Source organism: Centruroides sculpturatus, unplaced genomic scaffold, assembly GCF_000671375.1.
Source record: "Centruroides sculpturatus isolate CEXI.00-Female unplaced genomic scaffold, Cexi_2.0 scaffold585, whole genome shotgun sequence".
Lineage (NCBI taxonomy): Eukaryota > Metazoa > Arthropoda > Arachnida > Scorpiones > Buthidae > Centruroides > Centruroides sculpturatus.
The window spans coordinates 485,282-499,795 of NW_019384762.1; the positions used below are offsets into that span (position 1 = coordinate 485,282).

General features: G+C 31.7%; 1 protein-coding gene across 1 annotated transcript; it reads right to left on the minus strand.

Moving 5' to 3' along the window:
- Positions 1-1,780: 1,780 nt before the first annotated feature.
- Positions 1,781-13,593, minus strand: LOC111628822 (transcriptional activator cubitus interruptus-like; the record flags this gene model as incomplete). The annotated part of the gene is made up of 6 exons (XM_023372663.1): positions 1,781-6,066; positions 6,158-6,271; positions 6,465-6,621; positions 8,212-8,349; positions 8,419-8,673; positions 13,429-13,593. Coding segments are annotated over 6 exons (3,156 nt in total), but the record flags the coding sequence as incomplete, so codon positions are not given.
- Between the last annotated feature and the right edge of the window lie 921 nt (positions 13,594-14,514).

Here is a 14,514-nt window from a genome sequence, read left to right on the forward strand (position 1 = left end):
GTAACTTTATGCTTAACTTAAATAACTCCTTATTAATTATGGATTTTGAAAACACATATAAATTGTTTATAATTATTTTGTAAAATTTTCTTCAATATAACTTAAATTTCTGTCTGAAATTTCCGAAAAAATAGGTTAGAAATGCCCAACAAATTCCTATGATTCTTCTTTTTAGCTAATACAATTTCACAANTCTATTTAATTTTAGACATTTTTAAAATTCTATCGATCTTGTCGTTGAGCCGCGGGGATCCGGGTTCGAGTACGATTCACTCTTCCGTAATTTAGAATGAGTGTTACTAATGAGGATAGAGTTATTCTTCTTTCGTTCATCCTGGCCAATCCCATTATAGACTAGACCTATACATATTGGAATAAAATGTGGTCGTTCATGTAGCTTTAATGTGCCAAGTGCCAATGCGATCTGTATAATGAGAATAATTATTACTTTTTCTTTGAAATATTTATTAGTTTGTTTTTCTAAACTGTGAGCTATTTTTCGCGAATGATTTTACCTGACAAAATAAGCCTAATTATTAAAAAAAAAATGTCATTTATCACAATTTGTTTGTTAATTTACGGCAATGCAACACTTGGGCGATCTGCCGCGAGGTCTTTTTAAGGGTAACTGGCCCTATTAAGATGGAGAAAACCCGGAAAACTCCACGTTTCCAGCCTGTCCTGGCGAAGCGCGAACCCACGACCGAACTGCCAGTGTTTAGGGAACAGAACCGCTTGACCATTTGTGAGCCCCTTTTCGACCTGTGTACACTAAGGGAATCGTTTGCCACAGCCATTAGGGGTTCAACCAAGCTCTCAGTAGGAGTAACCGGTAGTGGGCATAAGATGGTCCTTTTAACAAACCAATTATAGGTTCTGCAGTCCTAGAATAAGGCAGCTAGGTGATGAGGACATATCCGATTCAGTTCATCTACAAAATTTTCTCTGACTCAAAACTTGAAATTAGATCTCCTAGAGAAATAAGTTGATGTTTTTACATCCAGAGCGGCTTTCTAATATCCTCATTGTCTTGCAATTCTTTTTTGGGTGCAATTTGAAAAAAATTCCTATGAATTCCCACTGTCTTTCCTCAATCTCGAGAACGGAGTTCGATAGAGGAAAGAAGAAACCAGATATGGAAATCGTATGGGCAAAAGGCTCCGATTAACTATATAAGAACTTCCGATACAAAGTGGAAGTTATATTATTTCAATTCAAAAAAATTTCCCGCTAAAAGTGTTAGATAAATGACCAACACTACTCTATTGTTAAAGGAAAAGTCTGATGTAAAGGGGCGCCATTACTAATTTGAGGCGGAGAGCATATATTTTAAATGAAATAACTTAATAATTGCTCGTTTTATTTATTTATAACCATAGAAATTCTTTCATATTTTTTCCGTCATAGCATTCTTTTATAAGTTATATTAAATTTATTTAGTTCTTCAAAGGTTTTATTTCTAGCGTATTTCTATATTGTTAACTTTGCTTCGTTATTATATTGCGTATTTTCGGTTGTACCATATGGAGAATCTTGGAATAAAGAAAACTGTGGGCCTAGCTGAGTTATGAAGGTTGGAATGATATATCCGAGAGATCTCCAAGCATATTCTTGAGGTTGCCCAACGGGATTCGATTCTGGGTCCCAAGAGCGGTAGGCTGACGCCTTAACATCTCGTCCATCACTTAAAAAATATTACATCGTCAATAAACCAGGCCCATGCGCAGGAATTTTAAAAGGGCAGAGTTTAAAAAAAAACAATTTCTTTTTCATAACGTGGTTTATTCATTTTTACAATTTAGGTAGATATACAGAATAACACAATACAGTTGACTAAGAGGGAGAAGAAAGAAGTTACGAAACTTTCTTCATGGTCAAATGAAACATTTTACTGTAATCATAATGACAATGGTAATAAGTGATTACAACAACATAGCAATGAGGAAATTTCCTGTGAAACAATGATACAATTTAAAGCAACTTTTAGTACCTTGTAGGACTTCCCTTGCCTTCATGCATACGTCGATACAGTCGAACATATTGGTATTAATGTATTGTATTGTATTGTATTCTGCGACAGATTTGCCCATAGATGTTGCAACTGCCTCTATGTCCCTCACACTCGTGCATGGCATTAGTCTAACAGATGTTTAAGAAAATTTAATGTCCGCAGTAGTTCTTACCCCTATAAAATTGTTATTTTATTCATAGAAAATGAATTATTTAAAACTCTTTTATTGATAAAGAAACATTTTATGTATTTTATTTGTTTAAAAAATGGCTAAAAGGACCCGATAAGAGACAAAGGAGGAACGACCTACTTCTGGGCCCCCCATACAAGTTCTCGAGGGCCCTGCCAATCTGTCGTCCGTTCCCAAACAATAGATCATTTATGGCACTATTGCAAACGAGACCGAGCATGCAAATTTACCACTGCTTTTTTAAAACTTTTCTCGCATTGTAGACACTAAAAGGGTACTTTTAGCAAGCCCATTATCGGTTCGGTCAGGCCCACAATGGAGGGAGGTTGGCTGACACTCTGGAGGAATTATCTAGACTGCAATCTGACCACAACTGTAATCATTTACCTATCTAGCTGAGACTGCTGTGTGCAGTTTTGCAGTAATTGGAGAATTATGCATAACTTTTTTGTCAATGAGTATATGGTCGAGTGGTCGTAAAGTCTCAGCTAGCCACTTTGCAGGTTTAAGGAGGTCTTTTTCATATGTCAAACCCTGTTCGTCACCATCCAACCATCCGCACTGTGGGCCTGACCAAACCAATGATGAGTATAATTAAAAATTCCATCTTTGACCAGTTACGAATTATGGGCAACTCCAATCATGCACACCCATAATCAATAAGGGATGAGAACAATAGCCCAATCTATACAAGATTCTGCCTCAGATTTGTATTCCCCACTACTGTAGTTTAACAACTTCACACCATGGCCATTTGGCCAATGGTTGAGCAACATAACACTAAAGTAGGCCTGTTGTACACATACATGAATGACTACGTCATTAGAACAGACACTTGATCATATGGGTTGGACTTGTTATTTTAAAATCTGAATGTACAGTACCCTGTACTTTATGCAAAGTAAAAACTCATTAGGTAATAGATATAAGAATAAATTATGAAAGTAATATCAGATTTTATTTTTTGGTGATCACAAATTTTAATATATAATATATCATGGTGTAAACATATTGCATTAAAAAACATGGCTGGGTTCGAATAAAAATTTGGCCTTCATATAATGTCTGTATGACATAATAAAACATCACAATTTAAGGCACTAAATTTGACTACAAATTTTTAACATGTTCCATACATGGCATGGATACAATAAATCTGTAAACAACAGCCTGTTTGTAACAGGATTACAGAGTAATTTGTGCAGAAATGCTGCGCTCTTGATTGACGCCGACAAATTTGCTAAAATCTATAGCTTTGAGTCTATGTAAAACTATACACACATTCATTGTTCGCATGATAATTAATATATAAACAGGATAAAGAAAATAAGTAATAAATGTTTAATTAACATGAGCAATAAGTATCGTTCATTGGCAAATTTAATTAATATCCCAGTTTTTTAAGCCCTATTTATACTATGAACGAAATTGCACTTATGTTTTAAAAACCACAAAAAAAATGCTACATATAAACAAAGCTAATAAAAATACAATTATTATACAAAATATTTACATTGAATGAGTGCGCAGAGTAAATGTTATTGCATTAGATGCAGATATCTTGTTTCTTCCATTAGCGAAGTCAGTGAGGTATTCATGTCATTAATAACCATATTTGTGGTTGTTAGAAGGGGTGAAACAGTGTTTTCGTTAGTCCTACTGGCAGTTGCAGAATTTGACTGTGTCGGTTTTATCTGCTCTTTATCCTTTTTATCTGTGCTGCTGCTAACTTTATTACATCCGGGTGACAACTCCATTTGATGATTAGAAACTGGAAACTTAGACTGATTAGTGAAATTATTTCCTTGAACAGATGGCGGTGTTTTATCCGCTAGCAGTTGTTGGCACTGTTGAACGTACTCTAGCGTACGTTGATAAGCTTCTGGTGGCATGCTTACTAATGAAGATTGGCTGATATTTTGACACTGTATTTCTGGCTTTTGATTGGAACAATTATGACAAGGAGAGTTTGGAGAAGGATGTTGGCGTAACTGAGTCATTGAAGAAAGTTCGGCATTGCAACTTTTGCAATTTTGGCACTGTTGATTATTCACAGGTGCTGGAAACTGTGTCATAACTGGTTGAGGTGGAGGCAAAGAAGGAGGAGGAGGAGGAGGAGGAGGAGGTGGTGGTGGTGGAGGAGGTGGAGGTGCAAGTGTTTCTTTTTTGTTACAATTATTACAAGTTGAATTAGGAAGTGGATGAGGAATTGGATGCTTTACAGTTTGCTCACTTCCATGATGATTACATATGTTACCTTGTGGAAAACATTGAGAGTTTTGTTTAGAAATTTGCCTTTGATCTGTGCCTGTGTAACAAAAGTGATTGAAAGACTGATTTTGTGGTAATGGTGGTCTTTGAATTTGTGGAACAGGTATAACAGGAGGAGGATGCTGAAAATGTTTTGCAGAGGGTGGAGATGAAGCTTGAAAGGGACTTTCTTGATGTCTACATTGTGTTGTAGTTGATTGTTTATTAAATTTACCTGATTCACTTCCTTCTTGTCTTGGCATCATCCACTGTGGCTTATTTTGACCTTGTGGAGAACAATACTGCATATTATGACCATTGGTATTAGAATATGGTGAATTCTGTCCTGGAAATGGCATGCTTTGTGCATTTGTGTGATAATAATGTTGAGGTTGAAAACGTCTTTCTGGTTGAGACCCATTTTCACTTGGATCGTTTATATATATTTGGTGAGGTGTTTCTTCATGTCCATTCTGCATATTCCACATCTTACCTGGATTTTGTAACTGAGAATAATATGATTCTCGTGGAACTGGTGTCTGCTGACTAGTTTGAGCATAATAATGAGATGGATGAGAAACACAGTCTGACTGCAACCTGTAGTTATTCACTACAGGATGAGGTTGATTATATGGTACATTATTGGAATGATATGCATGGTCTGAATAATTACCATTGTGTATGTGATTATTTGATTGAGATCTATTTGTATTATTTGCATTCATTGCATATGTTTGCTGAGTATTGCGATTAGTTATACAATTTGGACTATACGTTGTAGTTTGGTTATTACAGTAACTATGGTCATTGTCTGGAAAATAAGGTAGTCTATTATTTGATTGATGTTGCATTTCCTCATACTGACTAACACTAGATACAGCATGACTGAAATGAGAATGTGGACGATCTGGTTCTTGCTGAGATTTTTCAGCAACTTGGTTAAGATAATGAACCATATCATCGGGAAGCACTAGATCTTTGTTCTCTTCTATTGGGCGATCTTCTAAGACAACATTTTCATTAGGATGATTAGTTCTTCCATCCTGTACACTATGTTTTGACATTGAAGATCGAGATATTGGAGGAAGAGGTGAGAGTTTACTAAAGCTATTAAATCTCTGTAACTTATCTCCTGCATTTACATCTAGAGGTCTTAAAGGATCACTTGAACGACGTGCATCCTTATAGGGAGAACACTGAGGTATTGAATTGTGCTCAGAAAGGCTTGTTTGGCCTTCTGTCCAATTATTTTCTCCCTGAGTATTATAATTTTGAGTTTGAACAACTAAATTTTGAGTTGAATTTAAATGTTGAGAAGCTAATGCACGTGAATGAATTCTCTGAAGATGAGCAGCAACTCCAGCAGGAATCCCTGTGCTGCTTCCAACTTCACTAGAGCGACGCGAGCTTCCTAATGATATTGGATCATATGGAGAATGAAATCCTCCGACACTCCGAGATATTTCACTTCCACGTCTGCTAGATATCTGACTGCTTACTGGCTGTGCACTAATATCAGAATGCAGACTGCTGTAGAAAGAACTAACAGAACTGTTACTGCTGTCCTGACGAATATTTTTACGATGTGTTACACATCCAGATAATCTGGTTAAATCTATATTAGAAATAAAGAATTATATACTTAAAACTATAAATATTTTTACCTAATTCAAGTAATAAAAAAGTTAGATTTTGTTAACACATACCTGAATTTGGAAGTATGGTTATATTATTTTTAGAATTTTTACTACTAATAATTTCAGGAAGCTTCGATGGACATGTTTGATGATTTGTCGTAGTGTGACTGTTCCATTGTTTCACTATAAACAAAATTTTACTTAAAGTTATTAAAATATAAAATGAAAAATTTAAATGTATACAGGTGCAATTAATATAATAAGTAAAATTAAATAAGAACATGACCATTCAACATAACAAAAATTATATAATTACTTAACTCTAATTGATCAAAAAATATAATAAATAGCTTTAAAAATATTTAAAGCTATTCACCTTTCCTAGAATTTAGAAGATTTGGTAACCAAGAAGTTGCAGATTTTAATTGTGATTGTATCCTTGTTTTAATTCTGTTACAGGTATTTCTTGTTATTTCAACATTATTGCCAGAAGAAGTAACTGCTGTTGATACTGTCACAACAGGTTCTTCAATCTAAAAATAAGATAGAAATGAGAATCAATAATCCTCAAAATCAACTACTTGGCATTAAAACTGGTAGTTTAAGGTATTTTGATACATTCTCAGAAAAATATTAACTAAATCCGTCATTAGTATCAACATAAATAATTTTCAATCAAATAGTTTCCTCCAGTTGAAAAAATATAATTTTATGCAATTATATTATAATTTTAAAATTATTTTACATATTTTAAGGAAATTTTAGTTTAGAAATCTAAGATTAAGAAATTTAACAGATATAAAAAACAATAATGTATTTGCCTAGCTTACTGAGGTTGTGTATTTAAATTCTATTCACTGCAGAATTTCTCCAAATGATTCTACATTAATTATTAAAATACAGGTATCTCTCATACAATAATACTTCTACAACATGACTCAGATTCGCTCTAACATGGAAATTCTCCATACAAAATTTCATAATTTTTAAGCATAAACTTTGTTATTCTATATTTTTTTTTATTCAAGTAAGAACACTTGTCTCAAATTTGCCCACAGATTTTAGAATATTGAAATTTTCAATTTGTTTTGTGCCTTTTGTCAGGTTTACTTTAATGAATACCGAAATTAGTATTAAGAAAAAATTACCCTAGCTTTCCTATCAACCAAGTGTCATTGTCATTGTTTTCAGACTTTAGTCCTTAAGACTGTCACTGTGCTTTCTTTCTATAGATTAATCTTCGTATTCAGTAAAGTTTATTTAAACATTTGTAGGTAAGTGTTACTAAACTTTTTTTAACCATAGATATTACTTACCTACAAATGATTACTTCACTGTAAAAATGATGAATGAAATATGGTGGTATCTCAAAACAATTCCGTATTCAAGCACAAATTCTGGGAAAAAAATTGCTTGATACTCAACCAAATAAACGCGATGAGATAGAACAAATTACCGATTAATAACATATTTTTATTTTGTCATCCATAAAATATTATAGTACAGATTTGCATAACATGGCACATTTTCGGAATGTATCTATGTGTTATATGAGGAATATTCATATTCCTATTTTCTGTAATTAATAATAGTTAATGACTCTGTAAAAGATCATTACATGACATTAATTCCTGTTTAGTCAATATACAATAATGAATATGAACTCGTTTGAATACAATTCATTTGTAGAAGTTTCACTGAAACATGTTATTCTACATTTTGATTTAAATATACTTTCATTCGATATACAGTATGAAATTTAGAATAAAATTTTGATTTCTTATAAAATAAAAAAATGGAATCACATATGCAGAGTATATCTTCAAACTCTATGATTATCAAATGGGAAATGTAATAACTTATTTAACAACATATCAGATGATCAAACAGAGTTTACTTGTAAAAAGTGGACTTCATGATAACAACAAGGAGTTTCAATGTTATCCCTAAAGTCTATAGTATATAAATGTTCAAGATTTAAGTGTTTCTTCTTATGATATGTAACAAGATAGTAATAAGCACAACTAAGTCGTGAAATTGCCTATACTACTTCATGCAAGTAAACTTTTAATCTGATCATCCAATATAATCAAAATAGATATATATAAACTAGATTTTCTCACATCTATTTCTTGATTTTCCATAATATCCCAACCGACATCTGCTTCTATTCCTTCCAGAGGTCCACTTGTTGTTGATACACTATTATCACTAATAGGTGCTGGATCTGTTGCATCACCAGGACTACTACCTTCTTGTTCCTGTGAAAATTTAAATATTTAATATATTCAATAATATTATAAAACTATTAAATTTAATTTTAACCAAACCTCTGATTTAACACTTGGGCTGGAAAGACTTGCAGGATTTCCACTTCCAATTCCTTCTTCAGAATGAGGACTTGAAGGATTTTCTGAGTTTTTCTCTTCTCTAGGACCATCGTTGCTTCCTGAGTCTCCATCACCACCTTTATGCTTTTTATTAGCATAAAATTCTGGCCCGTGTACTGTTTTTACATGTTTGCGCAAAGAACTAGGATCCGTGTATCTTTTCGTACATCCAGGTGCTTTACAAACATAAGGTTTCTAAATAAAAAATAGTGTTTGTCATTTATTTTTTTATATGTAAAAAGTAAAACATACATTTACTTTCATATAATATTATATCATTTTTAAAATTTAAAAATTTTATAAATTTATATACATAATAGAAAATAAAATAAAATATCAATAGATATGGTAAAATTCAGACAATCCGCTGAATTATCTGGCTACAACAAGATCAAGTTAACAATTACACAGGAGGAACCTATATGGTTATATCCAAACCAGCAGTTCTGGAATCAAAGATTAGATGGACCTCCGATCTTCACTTCCAGAATTGCTGGTTTGGATATAACCATACAGATCACTCATATCTAATTGCTAACTGGCCTTGTTGTAGCCAGATAATTCAGCGGATTGTCTGACTTTAGTCGAGAGTTAGATTTATGGAGTTGTCATTTATGTAGATATGGTAATAAAGATTCTGATGGTAACATCTTTTCTGATTTTGATTTATTTATGGAACATGAAATATAGTTATTACATAGATCTTCATATAAACAAGCAATTACAATCAAGTATTGCTTCATCTTGCTAAGATTTACATTTCTAGTAGTGAAACACTATGCCATAATTCAATGATGATTGCTGAAGGCTATTGAAAATGTTTGTTTTTGGGTAAATAGTATGTTTTTTATTGAATTTGGGTTTTATTTAAAGTTATTCATAATTTATCCAGTTTCTGTACTGGTTGTATTAAACTGTATTATCGATAATCTATTAGTTTCTTTGATTTAGATACAATGACTTATCTAATTTCTGTGAAAGATTACAAAAATATAAGTGAGAGGATACAAAAATGCTACAACAATTATCACAGTTAAATGGAAACTGGTCAACATATGAAAGCATAAATAAAATTTCAGCCCTGAATGATGGTTTGAATCCCCTAGATGACAAAAAGTCAAAGGATCTCTTATTGTGACCCTTGGCTAGATATTCAAAAATCACTAGGCTGCTTATTAAACATGCAACAGGCTTAATACAGCATACAGTATGACTCTGATTGCTCCCTGGAAGTAGTCAATGAAATGACGTTTCTTATTTTTCATGAACTTTTAAATTTTATCTCATTTTTGAGTGTCTTGAAAATTTCAGATAGGCCAATTTCAGGGATGTATATGTTGAAAAGGATGGTGTGTGGACCATCAGTTTCTTTGACATTTTTTTTAATCCTACAGGCATGATCTATAGCTCTAATATGGTCCCAACTGACTCATTCAGAGCTGCATTTATACAAAAACATGCCTTTGGTTGACATCAATATTCAAATTCATATAACTCTTATTCATTGCTGAATTGATCAAATTATCTTTTAAATATGTATGTCAGTGATGTCAAACAATACATTTTATTTTATAACAGAAAGTACAGTATGCACCAAAATATATAGTACTGAAACTCATGCATCTCAAATGTGCATTTGATGGAGCATAGCTCTGGCAACACAAGTTGTGTTATTCAGTTGTTTTTGGAAATGGGTCTCTCAATAGAAAAAAGTATTCATTATTTCTGCTCATATGGAATGGTTGTGAAGGGAAATGGGTTTGAAAAAGGTGATAGAACAATTCTGAGAGAGATTTAAAAAGACAGCACAAAATAACAGAGTTATGCTGTTTATTGTTACGAAATTTTACCATTCTGATACTATACTGTGTCAATGGAAGGAGAAGTTTGGTCAACCAGTTCCAGGATATGTTTGAGAATCTGCATGAACAATATGAACACTGCCTACAGCGAGGCGATGTACACTTTGAACACCTATGTTACACATACCTTGGAAAATCAACACACTAATAGAGTATTTGTTAGTTTCTTTCAAAAGAAATAAACTCAGATGACAACAAGTTAATATTGTTCGTCTTTTCATTTCAGTACTCTTTATTTTGGTGCATAATGTATTTTTGTCTGGAATATATTTAAACTGTTTTTGGTCATTTCACAAAAATTAAAATACTAAAATATGTTAATAATATATGTATGTAATATTTTGTATCACATTATTCACATAATGTGATATGAAAATGAACTAAATAAATAAAAGAGCAACAGAATCAATTTTTTAGAAAATTGATGAAAGAAAATGTCATTTTAGTGGTTTATCTTTATATATGGTGAATCTTAATGGTCTCTGGGATTTTGACAAACCACAACACCATACAGATAAGAGATACAGAATTAGATTACATTATGAAAATCTCACAAGTTTTATATGTGTGTGCACAGGAGAATATCTCACAAGGTTTATGGGCCATTTTTCTTTGATGAGGCAACCATTACTGGCATCATGTTTCTTGATATGCTTCAGCTGTAGCTAATGGTGCAACTTCATGATTGTGCTGACTTCATTCTTCAATTAGATGGAGCTACACCACAATTTAGCAGTGACATGCCTATCTCAATGAGCAATTACCCATAGAATGGATTGGCTTTTGCAACTGCCCAGAAACAAGTGCATTTAGCTTAGCTATCTCAATCACCAGATTTAACACTGATTTTTTCCCATGGGACTACATTAAGGACAAGGTGCTTGTGCCATCCTTATTCTGAGACTTAATAGAACTGAAATTGCATTACCACAGCTATCACTCAGGTGAGCAGAGAATTTTGAACCATACATGAAACAAATTGGGTTAAAAAGATGGACACATCAAGAGTTTGTAAGATACATATAAAGCTTTTAATATTTCTCCTTCCATTATAGTGTAAAGATAATAGCAAATCAAAATCCTATTGTGACTATTAGCCTGGAATCTACAATATTCTATTATTCACACTTTACTTTCATATTTGGGATTGTTGGAATATCTTTTTTTATTTCATTTATTTGTACAAAGTAGCCACAAAGTTTCTATATACAAGGCTGTAACTTGAATTAATTATTTATTTTATCTCCGTTAGTATGATAGACACAGAATAGGTGACAGAAGATAGTTCTTAAAGTTCTCCTTACATCACACACTATCATTACTTTAAAATATTTTTTACAAAAATGGCTATCAGTAGAAATTAATAGATTTCAAGATTATGATATCTATAATGTATTTAGGAAATGTTCAGGAAAACCAGTAATCGTATGTTATAAGAGACTGATTAAAATAAGATCAGTTGGATCTCTAAACACATAGATTTTAAAATATATTTAGTTTCTGTTCAAATGTATATTTTTTAACTTTAAGATATTCTTATTTATTAATTCACTAGTGACATAAGCATACCATGTACTGAGCTTTATAATACACTCAAATTTAAACAAAATAAATATAAGATTAAAATTACTTAAATATTCAGAGTGTCTACAAATGTTCCTACAATTTTGATATTTTATTACTTATGCTTGATTTAAGTAGCTACTTTGATATAAAAACTACATGAAAGAACTCTCAAAATTCATGTCTTTGTAGCAATGTTCCAGGAAAAGCTGTACGAACCAATCTTATTCATCAAATCCACAAAGACAGGATTCATCTATCTGGACATGCTCTGTGGATGGTTAATGTCCTAAGCTGAAAGAATATATTCTAAACCTAATTTTCTTAACAAGATAACACTCCACTGCATTTTTACAATGACTTGAGATAATACTTTAACTAACATCTTCCTTAGCATTAGATTATGTACATAGGCCCTATAGAATGGTCTTCCAGATTGTCTGATATGATGCCACTGGATTTCTTTGTGGGATTTTTTGAAAGACAGTGTCTACATCCCTGTTGCCAAGAATTTAAGTATTAAAAGAAATACTAAAATTATACACCTATATAGAAAAATATCATTATTAACAGCATATATAAACTTAATTACATATTTTTATTTTCAATTCATTTTGTTTTCTTGTAAGTTATTTATGAAAATGTAAATTCTCTGCTTACATAACAATAAGTTGTTTTTGCCTAATAGATAAATAATAAAGAATACATGTTCAAAGTATTAAAATAATAAATTAAAAGGAATAATAGAAATAAAATGTAAAAAAAAATTAAATTTGTAAAGTATAAAAATCAATATGTAGAGTAGAAGATAATAAAATGAAAGGAGATATGAGTGCAAGTTTTCCTAAACTGTAATGGATGCAACTTGATAANACTTTTATAGCAAATTTACATGAAATTATTTATATTTTTTCCCTATTCCTTCTTTCCTCCATTTTGAAGTTGTTACCGTGCTTTTTTCTTCTATACTCATAGAAAAATAAAATGTAAAAAAAAATTAAATTTGTAAAGTATAAAAATCAATATGTAGAGTAGAAGATAATAAAATGAAAGGAGATATGAGTGCAAGTTTTCCTAAACTGTAATGGATGCAACTTGATAATATAAAATGAATATAAATTTGCTTAGATTCATTAATATGCTATTCATAAATATATTTAAATTCTGAGAAGTTCTTTAACCAGATTTTTCTTTCGGAGTGTCATCACTTGCATATTAAAAATGAAACACCTCACGTGGCTAGATGTAAATAAATTGCTTCATTATCTTCTTTTTGGCACTCCCTAACTTTTGTAACTTTTTTAAATGAAGATGTAATAGATTTGTCAAACTTATTAACAAAAAAAAAAGATTACAATTTAGTTATTTTTTTACAGCTCAATAATTGATTTCCATTATCTAATTAAAATTTTAAATTTGTCCATTTATATATATATTTTTTTTATTATAATCATTGCTATGAAAGGAAGTTTATGTTTATTATTTGATACAAAATACTATTTTAGATATATTTTAAATAAAATACCTCATTAGAATGAGTCCTATTTTGATGCTTGGCTCTATCAGAAGCATTACTGAAAGCTTTGGTGCAGCCAGGAAATTCACACATGTAAGGTTTTTCTCCAGTATGAGATCTTAGATGTGTCTTTAGATTTTCTAATCTAGAATAGGCTTTGGCACAACCTTCAAACTGTAAACAATAATATTAAAAATATATTTTTTATATTAATTAAACTTTATTTCAATTGCAATAAATAAATGATATTTAGATAAATATAAATTTTAATGAAACTTTCTGCCTAAGAGGGAATTTGTATATATCAAGCATGAACTTGACTAGGCACAGAATTGAGTGATCAAGTAATGAAGTATACGGTTCAATATATCTTGGAAAATAAAAATTTCTAATACATTCTTCATACTGCATGCAAAATATAAACATTTGGCAGTTTTCCAACTATAATATAAGATCAATTATTTTCACTTTTAAACTTGTTTGATTCATAAGAAAAGGATCTGATTCATCTACTTCATTGATCTTGAGTCTAATAAGAAATTCACTCGAGTGATTTCAGTCTATCTGTCTACGGACGGGGACAAACAGGATACTTGTCCCTTGGGATGGATGTATAATCATAAAAGTGATAAGAGATATGTAACTTTATACTCATGATCATGAGACTCTTTAATGCAATACTGTATTCTGTAATCTACATGCGAAAAAACCCAAAAAAAGTTAAATAAAATTTATTGGTATAATTATTGGTCTACTAGCTTTGCCCCCTGGAAAATTTTCCACAGATGCCCTTGATCCCCACTCAGTTGTCCTCATTGCTGGACTAGCCAAATCCATGACAGGCATGAAAAAGAAAAACCCTCTTAATGTTAGTAAGGAATTAAAAACCAAACATTAATTAATATTTAAATGATATTCATCAAATTTATATAAAATATTTTCTATTGCAAATTCATTTTTATCATGATAATTTATCACGTATTTATACAGTGCCAGCCTGAGGCAAGTTTCAGGATGGAGCGAGATCCTATTATGGCGCCCAGGGGTGGAACCCCAACCACACACTCGACTCAAGCGCGTCTCAACAGATAAGAC